This window comes from Atractosteus spatula, chromosome 27, assembly GCF_055471065.1.
Source record: "Atractosteus spatula isolate fAtrSpa1 chromosome 27, fAtrSpa1.hap1, whole genome shotgun sequence".
Classification (NCBI taxonomy): Eukaryota; Metazoa; Chordata; class Actinopteri; order Semionotiformes; family Lepisosteidae; genus Atractosteus; species Atractosteus spatula.
In genome coordinates, this window is record NC_142732.1 from 5,712,205 (window position 1) to 5,732,099 (window position 19,895).

Below are 19,895 nucleotides of genomic sequence, written 5' to 3' on the forward strand. Positions count from 1 at the left end.
TCTACGATGATCTTAATTTGTAGCATGTTTCACATTCATTAGGCGATAATTTTTTAATTAATTCTTAATTTCCCTGGCACATTAAAATTTTGTATTTTCAGCACATAACAAAAAAAAATTGCTAAAGCATACAGGCCTTAGTTAAAATACCCCTCAGAGAAAGCCCTTCTTTAGTGAGAAGAATAAACTAATATATACAAATCTTGAATATAGTTTGGGTCATAAATCAACCCAATAGTACTGAGGATTCATAAAGGCATACTGTTGTGTTTCCAGGTATCTACTGCCGAATCATTTTCTTTTCCAAACTGCTAAATGTCATGACTTACACTGACCAAAATGCAAGAAACCCCTCTAGCTGCAGGTTAGTTTGGAATATGGAGTAAAATAGTGCTCTTCAGGAAACACAAGAATGATGCTAATATCAATATTATAAATGAAAGATGTTACCAACGAAGAAAAATATTCATAAACAACTTGTTTCTCCTTAGTGCTGACCTAGGCACTTTGGTATTTATGTGAACCTAGTCTGGTTTGTTTCAAAGTTAAAGCCAGGCCCCAGAGTAGGTTTCGAACAATGTTTCGAGCTCAGCTTGATCGAAAATAGTTGCCCGATACACTACTCCGCAAAATGTTTAGAGATGTTATGTTATACACAATTGCAACCACCAGAGGGCACCACAGAACGTAAGATAAAGCAGAGGACAGTTCAACTAGTTTATTACTGCTGGGGTAACTGGAAAGTACATTGCAACTATCCTTGTAGTTACTAAACCAGATGTCCAGTCCAGGACTTGGGAGTCACACTAATCCCTCAGGAAAGGACACTACTTGTAGAACAAAATTATTAGACACTACACACTATTAAACACTATTTAAACAATATTTATTAATCAAAATAAAAAAATTGAAACATTAAATACTATTTTTACTATTTTAGTTTTCATTTTTATAAATACTCATACATATATAAATAAACATAACTGCAATAAATATCCTAAGCACAAACATAACTCTGCTCATGTTACCTAGTGCTTATGCAACTGATCTATCATAAGATTTGGTAGTGTGGGTCCAGACATAGTATTAGACAAATAAATCATCCCAAATATGGTGGAACTGAAAAAACTTACATTTGTATGACACTATACTTCCTTACCCTAAATTGAATAATAATGTTGGCAATACTTGTGCCTTTTCCTAAACTATAAACATGCACCTAAATGGAAAGCTTCACATCTTCTCACCTGTAAAACTACAGGTATTGATCTACGCCTCATTTTAAAACAAATATCCGCAGCTCACTCACAGTAATCATGACAACACTTCTGGTAAGCAAATCCCATGAAAAATTACACTACAAAGCAATGGATATTTCTGTTTGACAGAAGTGCTAACGTGCCCAACTACAAAATGTCACTTTGTTATATGATAAGTATAAATCCGCATATGATCCACCCTTAATCTAAAAGCACTTTACTACTTCACTGTAGTAAATAAACAATGAAGTCTGTTGTCATTCATTCATCCTCTTTCACTGTAATGCCACACTGTTCTAGATAAAAGTTAAGTTAATCAGAACATTTTTATACTCCTAGATTAAGAAATAGGTTTGAATAAAACTTTCAGTCTATAGTCTTTCTGGCTTCAAAATTGTATCAGTCACAGACATAAGAAACTAAGGATGTCATATACTATCATATTTAAACCCAGAAAACACATCTTTAAGGGATAAAGGAATATTAAAGTAAACATTGGAAATCATAGATTAAGCACAGCAAATATGAAATGCATTTTAAATAACATGCACAATGTCACCTCAATGTGTGACATCAGTGGAACAGACAGGAAGAGACACAAGCACTACAGTAGGTGAAATACAATCAACAGCAAGTCCTTAACTACTATATTAAAGAGTACTTTCCTGATCGATTTTAGGCTCCCACATTCGATCAGCACTAAAGCAGTTTGGAACACAATTTGTAGTCTGGCAGTCATGAAGTAATGCATTATATTTGAAGGCTTAACAGCACATTTTATAATCAAATGTAACAGTTACGTATTGTAAACCCACCACATTTCCACTGGTGTCCCAGATTGGGCTTTTGCAGGAGCCCTCATTGGTTCAGAAATGTGTATATAAAATATAAGTGACAAGTAATAGGTTTATTCCAGGCTGAGAAAAAAGAAAACGCAACGTTTCGGCCGTGGAGCCTTCTTATAAGTGTATATAATTATGCTTGTATATTGCCAATGTTTGGAAAGCAGTGGAATTGTACAGCAGTTTCTTAAATTAATTTTATAAATAACAAGGTGGCTTCTTTTTCTCATTTCCAGTGGGGTTACTTTTTAAGTAGGTCTTTTCAGACATGGAGTGATAGGTCCTTTGATGTTCAGCTCTTTTAAATCACTTTAAATGCAATAAGACCATGAAAGTTTTTTTTATCAAAAATATAATTGAAAGGGAGAAACGGCTCAAACAGATAACCTAATTACTAGGACATGAAGGGGACAGCATAGTTAAAAGTGTTCTCCTTGTCAGCCTCCTGGGATAGATGTATTATGAATAATTACCCTACTTCTGCTGAGATGTACAGCTAAACTTTTCCTTTAACATATAGTACAGTAGTTGAATTAAGGAATAGTAGCAAAAACTGCCAAAATGTGCAGGGAATATCTTCTTTTAAAAACTTAAGAGTAATTTTTACACTTATATCTTAACTCGTTTAATTCACTTGAGGTATTCTTTGTGGCAGTAATGTTAGTATGTTTCACCATGCCAGTAAACTGATCTAGTATAACTGCCTTCTTACATGGAAACAAAGTTGGGAAATGCACTGACGTTTCACTGCAGAACATCACATGCATGGTGCAGCCCTTATTCTGTGCCCTACAGTATGTACTGTACTTCCAACCAGAAATATAAGCAAAGATATTGGATGTGTCCCTCTCTCATACTGTTCAAGAAAATGGTTGATCTTTCAATATAAATGATCATCTTCAAAACTTAAACTACTGGAAACAATTCTCTGTGAATCCACAATTTTATTGCAAGGCAGACAATCTCGGCAAAAATCAATGGAGGATCTGCAGAACTTGAACAATATACTGCAATGTTAGCTAAGAAATCAGGTCTGTGCAATAATTTTTAGTGGGTATTTCAATAATGCCAACAGAAATCATTTAATACATCTGTTTCTAATATGGATGGGAATCTAATGCAACCTGAATGAATCGGGGAAAAGATGGTTTGCTTTTATTTTGCAATATTAAAATCAGCGAGGGAGTTGCCAGGAAATAGGTCAACCACATAGCTTCAAGGAATTAAAATGCTTTGCCATGGAAATAGGAACAGTGAGATGAGACATGTCAGTTCGGATCTGCATTGTAATGCTATGAAGGGAATCTGTACTCCTGCTCACATGGAGTGTGATGAGAATATGCTTTGTAAACATGACAGTCTGCGGCCTTTGTGTGTCACATTTGTGAGCACAATGGAAACAGGAAATATCCTGATGCAAAGCAATGTCTCCTCTGATTCTTTAAGGGGAGACCAAACTAAAGGTTACTAAGTATTTTTTAATTAGTACATACAGTATGCAAGCCTGCTGGTATGCTTCTGGCTCTACTGCTTGTTAAAAACAAGGACATCAGCTACACACTAACTTGATCTCTGGATAAATAAGGTTAAATATCAGATTGAGATTTTCCTGAGCAACGTTGTATAGAGTTGTTGTGGTTGAACATCTCAGTTCTAAGACTCTGTCTTATTATTTAAATTGACAGAATCAAAATCCTGTATGTTCAGTATAGGTATGGAACGTCTGTGTGTCTCTGCCCATGGTTCTGAACCAGGAGGTTCAAAAGGAGACTGGAGGCATAAAAGATTCTTTTTCTCCAAACAGGTAAGATAGTATTGCGTAATCAGGTTCTCATTTAAAAACACTGTAATAAAGAATACACTGCAGCTACACAAGACTGAACATTTGCAAATACCTGTGGAATCCTGGAGAATGGTTTATGAATAACGTCCTTCATTTCTGCTTGGAACTTGAGGTTTATACACATGTTTTGCAGTTACCTTTAAATAAGGTGTTGTAAATCCTTAGAAATCCATAAGTTAATCACTCCCTTTCCTTTTTACACTGTAATATACCCATATAACACCCTTAAGGTTAGGTTTAGGGGAAGTCAACAGTAAATTGTAGATTAGTGTTGTGGACTTACCAGGGGTCAAATATTAGCAAAATCACCACATTTTTCATTTAATTTCTTTTTCATTGTATATTTCAAATCATATTAAATTTCATTTAAATCCAAAGTTATCATCTCTTTATAGATGTTTTGCATTATAATAAAGTCTTTTGTCACATTAACAACTGAGGCAAAAATGCCAAAACCAGGCTCATAATCATACCATTGATGTCAGTGTTACAAATAGCTGAGCTAGAAAAAGGTACATTATATTAATTAACAAACTTTACCACTGGGGACGTCATACAATGCAAAATAATACCTTCTCTCACACATGAAGGGTTATGTACTTTAACCATGATATACTATTATACTATACACATGCAGAAGTATAGACCCTGTCCGTTAACAGAATTACCATGTTTGATAGAAGCACACAGCCTAGAAACGTACACTAATTATACCATACTGTACAGTATATACTGTACTACACTGTACACCATTATACTATGCAAGTGCAGTAGTATAGACTCATGTACAGTATTAACAGAATTATCACAATAATAAAAGCACAGAGCCTAGAAATGTACAGTAACAACTGATCTCTGTATTCATTAAAAAATTGTTTTAAGTGTAAAACATTTTTTAAAAATCAGTTTTGAATGAAAACTCTTAGCACTCTCCAAAAAGACTGAGAGTCTGTTATGGCGGATCGCTGTTTAATTCAACTGAAGAAGAAAGAGGTCCTGATGCTCTCAGATGTCGACGGGGTTGTCTCGAAATGGGAAAAGAGTGCAAAAGGACAAACACCATTAATCACACTTTTCAAATATCTTTTATTTTCTCTCCGTCCTCTCTTCCACTTTGTTACAGGATGTAATTATGTATCCACTTCTATCCTAATGTAAAGTGACAGCAATAGCCTAGTTTTAACTTCTTTTCACTTCACTAAGATATTAAAAAGCAATGGCGACAGTAAGAGTGCAAAGAGAGGCAGAAGATACAGTATGAACGTTAAGGAGGATTGTATATTTGACAAACTGTGTACAAGGTCCGAATGATTTCACTTAAATGTGAGTAACAGGACCCTCAGAGATGCCATTTCAGACTAATGCAACCCACTCCACTCAACAACAGGGAGACAACAGGAGCATAATACCCCCGTTAGGATCCAGCCAGGCCTAATTTAGGACATTAATCTTGTGTTTCTGTACTTTCCTCCTAGCGTATGGATACCTTCCAAGATGTTTCCTCTAACAGCCCTTTCACGCCTGGACAATTACTAGGAGGGTAATGTGAAGAAAACTGACATAGCATAATTACGCAGTTCCGCTTCATAAATGTGGTTGTTGTACAATAAATAGCTGGTTATTTGTGCCCTGCTGGTGTAAAACCATTATGAGCATTCAGGAACAAAGAGTTGGGGAGAAAAGAAGAAAGGTGCTGTAATTATTGTGAATCTTTAACCCACAGATTTGTTTTTGTGACAGCTGTCTCTGCACCCACACACAGTATATGGGTTCCCCAAAGACAGGCAGGATGCAGATGTGTATGTTATACAGCTACAAAGGCAGATCTGTTTTGCTTTAACAAACGCATATTGATTTATTTTGATGACTTGCCTAGAGGAAGTGCATTCAGAGCAATTTAAGCAGCTGTATGTGTGTCACAGATCCTCCCACTACTAGATTTGGAGGATTAGGAAAGCAGAGTATTAAAATGTCATGTAGTTTTTTAGCGCATACACAGGACCGTCTGCCTCTTCACCACCCAATTAGATGCAAGTGTATCGACAAAGGACTGTTTTACAGAACAGCCTCAAATCAGAAAGTTGGAACCCTTATGCAGAACAGAATAACATTTATGCACTCAAACTGGTTCAGGAAAGCATAAAGATATTGCATTGTAACACTGTTTGTGGTAAATGACAGATTAACTCTACCACATGGCATGTAATTACTGTTGCTAGTGCTAAATCTAAACTGCAGAGCTAGGTGCTTTATTTGTTCAATGCTTCTTGTCTAGTTCATCATTCAGGCTGTCATGGTATACCATACAATGTGTTTTGGGGAATTTTTCACTGAAATTAAATGAATTGTACGTCCCATTTTAGCTAAAAATGCATTGTAACTTTTTTTGTATTGCTCAATTTTAAAGATTTTTATTTCTTTGTGAAGAGCACTGGGATGTTTTAATGATCCCGAAATTTGTGTTACAGATGTCTTCTGAGCTATGAAAATGATGATACAGATTTTAAAGCATTAAAAAAAGTTCAAATTTATGTCCAGAAATAAACGTTGCATGCAATGCTTTTGCTCAAAGTTCTGACTGGAAATGCAATGGCCGTATTAGAAAACACGTATTAACACACCACCTATATTTCTATCAATGCTATAATGATATCGCCCATAGATTGCAGCAGAAGGGCGCATTTGAAGGATAAGTAAAATATGCTACTGATGGGGGCCAACCACACTGAACCACATCAGTACTGGGAATCATCTATTCAGCAAAACCACTTTGCAAACAATTTTAGCAAAAAGACATGATTCTGTACCACGAATAAAATGAAATGCAAAGAATGAGCAGGTAACTTTCAATAAGGCAGTATCAGAAAATGCTAATCGCAATGTTTTCAGGTACTCTATGGCTACAGAAAAAAGTTGGATTCGATCACAATTCGGACGTTTATGTATTGATGCATATTCTTGCTATACAGCACTTTGATTTTACACTATTTGTTTCTTTCTAAAGTTTCAATCTGGGTACGGGTGTTTTCACAACAGCACATTTTTTACACTGAGGTGGCCTCTTGCATCGAAAAGCAAAAGCGTTAATGTGTAAATGCGAGATTATTATTAGCTTTGATATTAAATATTTTTTCTAAAACATTCACGACTACCTTTGTCTCATGGGTCTAAGTCAGCGATAGGGCAGTTAAAAAGCTGTGGTTGATTAATTTTTAAATCTCTCTTTCGTCTGACGATCCAGACCCTCGGCAGCTCATCAATAGAGTTTAGTTTTTTCCTCGCATTGCAAAAAAATCTACATGAGAAGACAGATGAAGAACTTTCACGTTACCATTAAAGACGAAAGTTAACAACTGTAATGAACATCATCTTTAGTTATCCAAGGCCCGACTCTTACGCTTCGACAACTCATTCAGATCTGGAGTGCAAAGTGTATTTAGGGTAATCCAATCCACTCCATGTTTTCCTCTAGTTTTTATCCAAGTAACCGCTATCTCATTCTCAGACGGATTCAAGGAAAGGGAAAGGGATAAAATTAGAAGAAAGACGTCTTGACAACGAAAAGGACTTGCTATAAAAACCCCAGCTGATGCGATGCTTTAATTTATTTTTTTGCGACGTGATTAACGGACTCAATTGAGGAGACGCTGCGTCTACAATCTTACACCTCATTTTAGCTGAGGTTAAAGAACCTTTGCCAATCCCATGATGTGATGTTTACAGAGATCTTAAGTATTTAAAAAAAATAAAATGGGATATCAAATGCGTGGAATCGAGTACGTGTCGTTGATCCCATTTTATTTGATTTTTTGCGTTTTTCCACTTCTTGTTTTGATTCCGCTCGGGCGATATTTGTGTGTTTAAAACGTACAGTGGTGTTCAGTCGTGCATTCGGAATAGACATCATAAAAATGACTTCTGTAGTATGCAATCGGGGGTTGTAGCTATTAATTACAGTATCATCTATACTAAAATGATTTCTCTCCTGAAATCTTGCCAGGTGGCGAAAACGGACTGCTCCGTCCATCTGTACGTTTCGTAAATTTTGCAATATTGCATGCCTGCCCTTTTATGTACCACAACGACTGTTACAATTGTTTTGACAAGACGAATGAATCCCAGTTCAACAACGAATCGCTGAGACTTGGCTTCGCAGAATCCTCCACCGTAAAAGACAGTATTCCGCGGAATGGCTCGAGTTTGATTAGTAAATGTTACTCTAGTGATCCTTCTCTGCTTATAACAAAGTTACAAAAAAGGACGGCATCTGTATTTGTGTTTAAAAAAACCGTCTCTGGGGTTCCTCATCTCTACGACAACTTTAATGGCTTTGGTTCCGAGAAGATGGAGAATGTTATTGGTGCTGAATTTGTTAGCAGTGGTCGGGTTTATGACTTTTTGGGCCAAATGTAATTCGAGGGCGGTACAAGACATCGGCCAGGACACCTCAGCGCATCTGAATAGGAACCATCACTACGACCTTACAGCTCATGGTTCAAGCATCAGCCACGAAATCCTATTGAAGAGACTGGGGTCCTTAGAGGAAGTGGTCTATAGGCAGCTAAATGGTATGTCAGCTTTACTTTGGTTGAAAACCTTTTGCTAGATACTGTATCCACAGCTTTTGAAATCTGGTCAGAATTATCATTATACAACTTGCACATCCATCAACTTTTAGTGTTACTTTTAAACACTGTAAAAGATAATTTAGAAAATGTTGTACTCGTTTTCAAAGTTAGCAGTTGCAGAATATGTTTAGAAGGTACGACGACCAGCAATGACATTTCCATGTTAAGTAAGGTATTTGCTGAAAACAGAAACTTGATACATTTATAAGTAATCCCAGTTTTTGATTGTATAGTCATATCATGGCACAGCTGATGCATGGATGTGTAGGGGCAGAGTAATGTTTTAATATCAGTAAAATCTAATGATCTAAAGAGGGAAAACAGCAAAAGTAAAATAAGGAGTGTGACCGATCATCAATTTAAACAGATTTTGCATCATCTACTCAAAGATTTACCAATGGTCTTCATTGTAAATGAGTAAATGGTGAACTGAAAATAAATTATGTTTAGAACATATGCAATGTGGTTCTAAATGCATATAAAGAGCCCCTGACCTCAACAGACAATGACAAGAGGAGATCTTTTGGTAAATCTGACCTCATTAATCCAGTGAAAATTTTGTTTGCCTAAATTAGAAAAGAAAACCCTCAAATACAGTGAACTGCATACCCACGTGTAAACTGAATACTTATAAGATAATACAAAGGACAGGGGGGCATTTGGCCCATCAAGCCAAACCTAGCCATGTCCCCTTAAGCAGTCCTGGTGCTGGTGACCCACACACCTGTTGGTTTTTGCTCCAGTCATCTCTTAGTTACACAATCAAACCCTTCACTGACTTAATAATAAGAAGATCAATCTGAACTGTTTGTACCCAGCTCTTAGACGAGTTGGAGCTTTAATCATTGTATTTTGTAAGTGAAATAAAATCCAAGAAACAACATGCAATTCAATTGAACCACCTACTTAGATCAATCAAGGCTGTGATTATCTAATGAAGGTGGGAGGGAATGAAAAGCACCAGGACTGGGAACCACTGCCTTAACAAACCTGCCATTTTTAGAGGTCAGGCATTTCCATGTCAAAGGGTGAATAAACAGGCAACTAAACATATACAATCTTTACCCAAATCTCCCCACCACCAGGTTTGTCAAAGTCTCTTGGGCTTATTGAAGGCAATGGGGGGCTGGGTAAAGGTGGTCTGCCAGCAACCCTGACCCCGGCTGAAGAAATCAAAGCTAAAGGCTTGAGAGAGAAATATGGCTACAATGCCTATCTGAGTGAGAAAATCTCCTTGGATAGATCCATCCCAGACTTCCGCCCAAGCAAGTACGTTCCGAAGCCGACAGCTGCTATGCGTTCATTTATGCACCACACAAATCTGAGTTTAATTTGATCGGCTTTGATGTTTTATTCATGCCTCTGGTCTTAGAAGTAATGCGAACGTTTTCAAAAGTCTATTCATTGTAAGGACACTAACTATACAAGAGGGGAATTTCTGCATTCAACTCTCACGTCTCTGTCAAAAGACTTGCATAAATAGCAGGCTTGCAGATATTAGCTTCTGCATGAGTATGTATCCTACTTTCCCATTAAAGAATTCATGTATTCCTCAAATAATGTTTTGGAATGTGAAATAAATGAAAATGATAAGTTCTGGCTTAATGTCAGGCAGCTGGTATCCATGATCCAGAAATGAGTACAGTAATTTCGTGTTTGTTCAAATACCATGTGTGTGATGTCATCCTTTGAAGTCAAAGATATTATGCTTGTGGTTGATTTTGCTGTATCAGCCAGTCACAATAAACAGGCTAACATCAGTCTGGCTGCCAGTATAGGAGCATTTCTTTAATGGAAAAATAGGTACATTAAGAGCTCAGCCCTGGAATCTAAATTGCTTAGCTTGTTCAGATCACATTCATTGCAGGGTGAGCAAACATTGCTGAAAAAAAGACCCGATAAATTTTACTGATATACCGTAATTTGTACAAATTTGTGTCAGGAGGTGGAAGTCTTTCATATACAGTACCATTATGGTGCTTTTCTAATGCACATAATTCCCTACAGTTGCATTTCACAGGAAGCAAGGGCAGACCTTTAAGTGCATGAATTCTTGATTATTTTGACATCTTGATTAAAAAAACACCAAATATTTTTTGTGTACGAATGAGAAAAAATGATATGGTTAAACGTTCTCTATGTGTTGACATTTGGCTATGCACTCTAAATTTCTTTCCCAATTCTTTATTTTTATTTAGATCCTGACTCCATGGGGAATCAATTACAGAACAGAACATACACATTGTTCCTGAGATACACATGCACATTACAATAGTCCAAAAATGAAAAAAAGGGGGAGAAACATCACATTAAGCTATATTATCAATAATGGTGTCCCAAGCCACCACTGTATAGAGGCTGACCCATGGACCTTTACAGAAGCAAAATATAATGGATAAATCATAATCAAACACATAAGAAACAGCAGGCTATATATCCATATCTGAATTTTTAAAGTAAAAGCAATGTTCAGAGAATATGCTATGATGGTTATTTTCCCATGAGCAAGGAAGAGTATTGATTTTGTTCTTTGTAGCGTTTTTAAAAGACACTCAGCACTGGTGGGTAACCTAACAATCCCAGAAAAAAACACATGTTTAGAATTACATAAAACCTTTCAATTGAATTAATGAATATGAGGGATATGGGGGTGGATAGCTTTCGCTGTCAGACAGTTTCCTATTGTGACACGAGGCTTTGAGCAACCATTTTCAACCATTCACTGCTTTACGCTCTATCCTAAAACCAAATATTAGAATATCACTTTGTTCACTCACACATCCATCCATTTTCTAAGCACTTCACCCAATTTAGGGTTGTAGGGGAGCCAGAACTTATCCAAGCAAGCAATGGGAGCAAGGCAGGGTACACCCTGGATGGGACATCAGTCCATCACAAGGCACACACAGATATAAACCCACACACACTCACACCAGGGCCTATTTTCCCAGAAACCAACTACACTACCAGCATGTCTTCGGACTGCGGGAGGAGACCAAATCACCCGGACACCACTCACATGATTGAGGAGAACATACAAACTCCACCCAGATAGCACCCCAGGTCTAGAATTGAACCCAGGGCTCCAGGGCTGCAAGGCAGAAATGCTAACCACTGTCCCACCATGCCACCTCGCGTTCTTCAGTTAATCATTATTGTGCAGTCCTGCAGAATAACACATGCTCTTTTCCCTGACCGGACGGGCTGTGGGGGATTACCTCTGACTGTGCTCTGTGTCTGAATTTTCAGGTGCAAGGAAGTGACTTATCCTAGGAATCTTCCTCAGATTTCTCTAATTTTCATCTTTGTGAATGAAGCCCTGTCCGTGATCCTGCGTTCTGTCCACTCTGCTGTCAACCACACTCCAGCCCACCTCCTCAAGGAGATTATCCTGGTGGATGACAACAGTGAGGATGGTAAGAGAGAAGTCACGTATTAAAGCAGAAGCAATATACAGGCAATTGTTTCTGCTGTCCTACCTACACAATAAAAAAAAATAAAGCCAAGAGGTTTAAATAAGAAAGCAAGCATCCATTCCGAGAGAGTCTGCACAAACATGCTATGAATTCAATTGGAACAATTCATTAGAAAACTGAATGAGAAAGAAAAGGAGAAAAGAACAATACGTTTGTTGTTTTTACTTAATCAGATTCCCACCCGCTCTTTCTAAGAAACTGGAAAATATTAGGAACAGATAGCCACTATATATGTGGGCGGAACTTTTGTGTTTGCATGGGTGAAATTATGGCCATCTGAATTTGTAGTTGATATAATGTTAGTATTCATCTGCATCTGGTATTGAGAGAGACAGTTCTATTCTCACTGTACTCTTGGCAAACGCAAAATGGCAGGTGGCCAAAGTTCTTTCTCAGCAGATGGAAAGAGATCACAGTTTTTTTCATATGGAAGAGCAGACAAATAACCTTGCACTTGTGGTCTGTATAATTCTTTCCTGTAAGGCGCTGTTCATTATAAAATGTCACATTCCTAAGTGAAAACGTGGCATTCTGATTTGATGAAGACTCTGGGGAGCATTTCAAAAAGTGGGCATTTCAAGTTGTATACGATAAACGGAGACCGCATTTGCTGTAGTGTTTAAAAGCAGAAGCTTAGCATCATGCAAAGATATTTTCTAAGCAGTGATCATTTGTTGTCACACAGTATCCCAGTTAAAAATAGTAAAACACAGCTAACTACAAAACAAGGTGCTGCTTCTCACTTCACATCACAGTTGCTGAATGTTTTACCTTTTCAATCCTCCAGGCAGAGTCTACATGTGACACCATTTACTAATCCCAGAGGCCATTTAATTCACATTTCAGTCCTACAGTTTACCGATGCATTTGTATATTGTCAATTGTTGAATAAGACATCCAACAGCTCTCAAGAATCAGAGGTGCGATTCACAAGAATCATGAAAACGTTTAAGTAGTTTAAGGTTGGTAATGATAATGTAACTTCGAGTACACATCGGGCAATGAACAAGTTGTCAAACCGGGAGCCAGTGAAGATTAGTGCTTCGTGCATTTTAAAGGGAAAGATATTGTAAAATAAACATCAAAAACACAGAACACTGTGCATAACTCATAGTCATTCAGTAATTTAAGGAGGACTCTTTGGGAAGGCCTTTCTTATGGTCCTCCAATAGGATATAAGCTGCCTCCTTATCTGTGGCAGAGCAACTGAAGGGGCCGCTGGAGGAATATGTCAACAAGCGTTACCCTGGTTTGGTCAAGATCGTCCGAAACCCCAAGAGAGAAGGACTGATTCGCGCTCGTATTGAGGGGTGGAAGGTGGCCACAGGGGAGGTCACTGGGTTCTTCGATGCTCATGTGGAGTTTACACCTGCATGGTAAGTAAAAATGTCCCACTCTGCATATTTTTATATACACTGCAAAAGTAATTACAAGTGCTCAGACATTTTGATTAGACTGCAGAATCGCATCCAATTTTTAAACAATTAAGCTTGCATTCCTTCGACTGTTTATAAGACGCTAGGTTCTGCTTTTTGTGGATTTGTCTTCAGTGCCTGACTGCACATTTTCCAGATTTATTAATGAATTTCTCCTCTATCGAAGTATCTTCACGTTATGTTCTCCTAGAAAAGGTGCATAGAGCTTAAATGTCATTGGGTGCATTTATAAAGGTTCAGTTCCTGGCTAGGAAGACAGTGGGACTCAATTTACTGTAAAGGCCGTTTTAAAATCCTTGTCCTCTCAAAGTGTCGAGGTATACAGTATATACTGTACTGTACATGATCCCTCTATGCTTCGAACAGTCAACTGAAGCAAAAAAATTGAATTAAATGTATTGGTCACAGACCACGCTAATCATGCACTTGCTGAAGTAAGGAAGAGGAATTTGATGCAATTTCCACTCCCTAATTTACATGCTCACGTTTCATAATCATTAGAAACCCCAGTGAAGCCTAGAGGAAATGTATCTTTCAAAGGGTAAATACATAATTTATGCATGTGATCTTTCCTTGCTAGGGCTGAACCAGTTCTGTCAAGAATTAAAGAGAACTACAAGCGGATTATTCTCCCTTCCATTGATAACATCAAGCATGATACATTTGAACTGGAACGGTATGAAAACTCTGGGCATGGTTACAACTGGGAGCTTTGGTGTATGTATATTAGCCCTCCGAAACAGTGGGTGGATGCAGGAGATACTTCAGCACCAATCAGGTGAGTGGACTGTAGAAGAATGGGCAATTAGAACTGGATACACAAATCTCACAAAGACACACTCCCGAATTCCCTGTCCTCACCTACTGTGCAGGTATTACAGCTCTGAAGGGCTGTCAAAAACAGGAGTTTTTAACAGCATGGACAACCTAAACTGGACTAAATGTCAATAGTATTATCATCTGCTTATTGGTAAAATACAAACTTGTAAATTATATCAGAAGATTCAGAAAATGAATTGAATATTTGTAATATATTAATGCATTTATTTGGATTTTTTGGGAAGGCTTATGGTCATCGGTAGTCAGGTGTGGCTATCCCATAACACACTGAGGACAGCAAGCATGGAGTTTAGCCAAAGACCATAAACCTGATAGAGCAAGTATTCTTGTGGAATAATAGCACAGGACTGGGATTTACTGTATAGGATTGTCATTTATTTTTCTGCTTAAAACATTTGTCAAACATTTAGACTTTGTTTTTGCTTCAATGTGTTAGGACCCCTGCTATGATAGGTTGCTCCTTTGTGGTGAACCGGAGTTATTTTGGGGATCTGGGTTTACTTGACTCTGGTATGGATGTATATGGAGGAGAGAACATAGAACTGGGCATCAAGGTTAGTATTTTTTGTGTCAAAATCATTTTCGCATTCTGAGCTTTAAAATAAACTTTATACATGTATATTTTTTTTAAAAGATGTATTTGAGGTAATCTGGGTAATAGTTTTGGGGGTCATTTTAGTGAATTGATCATTCAAGACTGACTGAAACACTCGAGTAATGTCCATAAGCACAAGATCTCCTCATCAGTGTGAAAGGTGCTTGGGCACAAATGATGAAGTCACTCGATTTGATTAATGTCAAACCTGCTGAAAATCAAAAAAGGAAAGCAGTATGCCTGTTATCAACAGAACTCATGCTGCTTCTGTAGCAAAGGTTGAAAAGATGAAAATGTGACAGGTAGGCTGTGGATGGCCTACTTGTCAGCCTTGAGCATCATTGAAACATTATGGGATGACATTTGGCTTCTAATGCTCAGAGAGCAGTGAAGAGGCTCATGCTTTATGTGAGCAATGGGACAAAACAACAGACAGCATCAGCAACCTGTTGCAACGAATCTATCACTGATATGCAGACTGCTTCCAACAGCAGCGATAGGAGATGAACCCGTTAGTGTTGCAGTAGACTCCTTGTTAATGACAAATGTTAATGGGCATAAGGAATTTATACAGCCTCTTCAATTCAGTGTCAGTGCACCTACTACAAAAAAATATATATTTTACTTTCAGGATAGGTTTGTGATTTTTTTGCAGCTGTAAGATATCGTTTTTTGATGCGCAGCATATTGTAACATTTATTTCAGTAAGGAATCTCATGGAAACCGATTTCGTTTTTCAGACAGTACAGTACAAGCATGCAACACGAGATGCAGCATCATCATCATCATCATCAATAGAACAAAACCTCAGCAAGACAGTTAAATTGGCTTACTTAGGGCTTTACTGGATCAAATTTACCCTTGTGCACAAGTCTGACCATACACTTGGTGGACTGTTCTTGTTTCCTAGGACTAGATCTGAGGGGCACCGCCCTAGACGGTGTACTACGTACACTTGTTAGAGAGAACTGGCAATACTGACACTACCCATTTGCCTTTTCAGGTTTGGTTGTGTGGAGGAAGCATGGAAGTGCTGCCATGCTCTCGAGTTGCCCATATGGCAAGGACTAAGAAACCATATCACAACAACATTGGGTACTATGCCAGGAGGAATGCCCTACGTGTTGCTGAAGTCTGGATGGATGACTACAAGTCTCATGTGTACCTAGCGTGGAATATTCCCATGGAGGTGAGCCCGTTACCGTAGCTGTCACGGTGCGAGACTTGGTCATGATAAGCAGAATGTATAAAAACGGTTATCAAATTTCATTTACACACTTACCAGACAACATGTGGTCTTAAGAGGAATGTTTAAAAGGCCTTTAGAAGTACACCAATGTACAACAATAGCCACGGGTAATGATAATACCTGCCATGAAAGAGAGAGGCTCTTCTAATGGTGCATTAGCAGCGTTTGAAGTTGATTTTGATATATTCTCTTTTATTGCACAGAGCTCTTCGTTTTAAAGCCTACTGCCGTCGATGAGCAGAACACATTAAAGCATTTACAGAAAAAACAATGTTTTACCAAAATGAAAGGTATTTTACCCAAAAGGCAAGAACTAGAGAAAAACTAAAGACTAAAGAAGTGTGCTGCAGCAGTTGCTCACGGTAAAAATTGTTTAGTTCTACTTTTGCTTCTTTTTCCAGAATCATGGGATAGATTATGGAGATATCTCAGAAAGAGTAGCCCTAAGGAAGAGGCTACAGTGTAAAAAGTTTGAGTGGTATCTGAACAACGTGTACCCGGAGCTGAGGAGATACAATAATACCGTATATTATGGGGAGGTGAGTGACATTTCGCAAGAACTCTTGCAGAAATAAATGCAGTACAATATTTAAAGTGACATGATACGGAATGAAATCTTTTTGAGAAAAGGGTATTTCTTGGTAGTGAAAAAGGTCATCCGCACAAGAAGAAGAAATAATTTCAAATGAGCTGTGAGAGGTTTCCTTGTCCTTTTAGCATTTAGCAAGTTTAGCATTTTAACACTATTTGTATTATGTCACACTGACCCTCCATTGCAATGTTACTTTCGTGGTACAGATTCGTAATGACAAAGCCTCCCATCTGTGCGTTGATCAAGGACCCAAAGCAAATCACACAGCTACTCTGCATCCCTGTCATGGGTGGAGTCCTCAAGTGAGTGTTTCTGCATTTATTTTCGAACAGATCTCGAGAAGTGCTAGACCTGATGTAAGGTTTAAAGAAATAATGGAACAGAGGTTTTATTTAATGGTACGTCACAAGTGTGCAGGCAGTGTATCCTCACATCACTTGGCTCGAAAGTACTAGGCTTATAAAACAAGGAACACAGTATTAAAATACTGTGGTGGATAACGGACCTGATTCTGTGCATCAAACCACATACTGTATATGCAATTAACTTATTTCAAATTCATAAGATTTTCAGTGCAACTCATTAATTCCAGGCTAATGCTGTCCTGATGAAAATATTATATGTCAGTCATAGCAATATTTATGCACAGCCAATAAATTAACTCATAATCAGTGATAATTTGGTAAACACAATCTTAATTCCTCCAGTAGTCCCATTAAACAAACGTGCAAGACAGTTTCAACTTGTATGAGCTTCTGTGCAACATGCACAGCGCTACAGTATAAGAAAATGTTCTTGTATCAGATAACATCACGGGATTACTTGTAGAAATCTACACAAGAAAAAAGCTGAAGAGCTTATCTCCTATGAAAAGTGAAATCACTGATTCTTGCTTACTTAATACCACTCTTTATTTTAAAACTAAAGAAAAGCCAGGAGGAAATCAAACCTTTGACCTACAGTACTTGCTAAACTCCATGCTGTGTATTACTGTGCATGATTAGAGAGCAGATACAAGATGACTCTGTGGATGGTTTCTTTTATTACTGCATGTGGGTAGGTATAAATAATTGGGATTTAAAGCCAATAATATGAGGTAGGAAGAAACGCCAATAAAGTTGCATGAATCTGGGTTTAAAGCAAGGAATTCAGTGATAAGGAAGCATGCTTTTATTTTTTGTATACGGTTCCATCATATGATTTTTAAAAAGTCAAATCCAGTACCATATTAAGGAATGGATTCTGTTTTCCAGCTTGGAAGGTACACTAAGGAGGGGTTCCTGTATCTAGGCCCACTGGGAAGTATATGGGAAGATACACGATGTGTAGTAGATGACAAAATAAGCAGGTTCCCTCAGCTTCTGGACTGCGAGAAAATCAGTCACCTTCAGCAAAAAACATGGCATTTCTCCCAGGTTTGTCCACATAGTCCAATTCCAACCACCTCATCCTCTGTCCTCATGTCCTCCGATACTCCCTCCCGATGAGGCCTCCTATATTAAACTAACTGTTGCTTTAATTGAACTAAGTTTTTTTCCTTAAGAGAACTTTGTTTTAATCACTGACAAAGTTGAAATTTTCAAACTATGACTATAACCATCTCTTTAAAGGCTGGAGAGAATCGACAGATCTAATTAAAAAACAAGTAAACTTTCGGATTAACTATACAAAAATTCAAAATTAAACCCAGAGATACTGGATTTCTCAGGAGCTGGACTAAAAAACAGATTTGCAGTTTAACTAGAATTTACAGGTCATATTACCTAAGCCAGCATTTTCTTCATTAAAGTTATTCAGCTGAACATGACTGAGTTAATAAGAGTTAAATTTCCACACTGCATTATGTTTTTTACACTATTGTTATAAGGATGACAAACACAGAAGATACCCAACTCAAGTCATTCTTTTTAAGTCATTATTTTCTAATTGCAGAACGAAGCAATCGTTAATATGGAGACTGGTCGTTGTTTGGAAATAACACCAGCCAATGAAGGATTTGGGTACTTGCTTGTTCTACAGCCCTGCACTGGCCAAAAGTGGACCATCAAGAACTCCATGAAGCACTTGTGACAGGATATCAACGCCCATTTTCTCTTCCAAAAAAATATTTTTTATACCGAGCATGGATTATTTTTTCCCCGATAGACCTCCCACAACAGATGTACAGATTTAACAAAAATAAACGCCTACAAACTGTTGTAATTTCTGAATTCATTCATCAGATTTCTAATGAACAAGTACAAATTGCCCATCACCACATTTAAATAGCCACAGCTATTCTGAACACTTTGTCTGTGGGAGTGGTGAGAGAGAACTGGCAAATGACGGGGAAAAGTTCTGCAGGAGTGTTACAGCTCCCTGACCCAGAAGACAAAGCCTACAAGTGTATAGAAGGATTTCTCATTTCAGGAGATTTTTCGTTAAATTGAGAATGGAAAACTCCTGACATCGACTGCTTGTTGGGGGCCTTTCTGCATTTTTTGAGATTTCCCCTATCTCCCAGACAGGGGGCGCTGTGGAGTGCTGATTTGCTGGGCCTTAGTGCAGCCTGTCCCATTGATTGAGGTATCGATCTTGCAAATCAGTTCAAGAAATGGAGCCGATTGTCGTCAAGTTTTCCCGTGGAGTGGTTTGGAGAAGCTTAAGACTGAACAGCTCTGGTCTAATGCTGTTGTTCCATTAACCAGTTCGGTCTTTAGCCTAGACAGTAGGGTAATTTAGGTATGCTAATATTCACACACTCTTGAGAATTCTTACTTCCTCCCTGACCTCCTGGCATTTATTCTAGCTTTGGGATTGTTAGAGGCAAATTAAAGAATTCCATTTTCAACCAGATTCAGTCAAGCAATTAATGCTTTCCAAAGATTTCCTTTTGAGTTCTTCGGGGACAGGGCTGCTGTGACTTCTCTTTAACTTGTATGTTCAGGGCTTTAAAAAGATGCTGTAGAATTAAAACAATTGCAGAATACAGATTTTTCTACATTGATGAAAGGGGGAAAGGAACTGAAACTTCAATCTGAATTGACCACTCAATGGAAAGAATCTGTGTGGTGGTGTCGGGCTGGGACTGTTCAATGCTTTGATCAATGGTTACAAGCCTTTTCTCAACTCGTTTGCCTGGACATTCTCCTAAAT

The 19,895-nt window shown here is 37.9% G+C and overlaps 1 protein-coding gene across 1 annotated transcript; it reads left to right on the forward strand.

The window, feature by feature from the left end:
- The first annotated feature begins 7,354 nt into the window (after window positions 1-7,354).
- Window positions 7,355-18,830, forward strand: galnt17 (polypeptide N-acetylgalactosaminyltransferase 17). Its single transcript, XM_088906907.1, has 11 exons — window positions 7,355-8,512; window positions 9,658-9,841; window positions 11,822-11,988; window positions 13,250-13,424; window positions 14,065-14,262; window positions 14,761-14,878; window positions 15,923-16,108; window positions 16,570-16,707; window positions 16,967-17,062; window positions 18,014-18,175; window positions 18,693-18,830. Exons 1-11 carry the CDS (start codon window positions 8,269-8,271, stop codon window positions 18,828-18,830), a joined length of 1,806 nt encoding a protein of 601 aa, XP_088763033.1. The 5' UTR covers window positions 7,355-8,268.
- The last annotated feature ends 1,065 nt before the right edge of the window (window positions 18,831-19,895 follow it).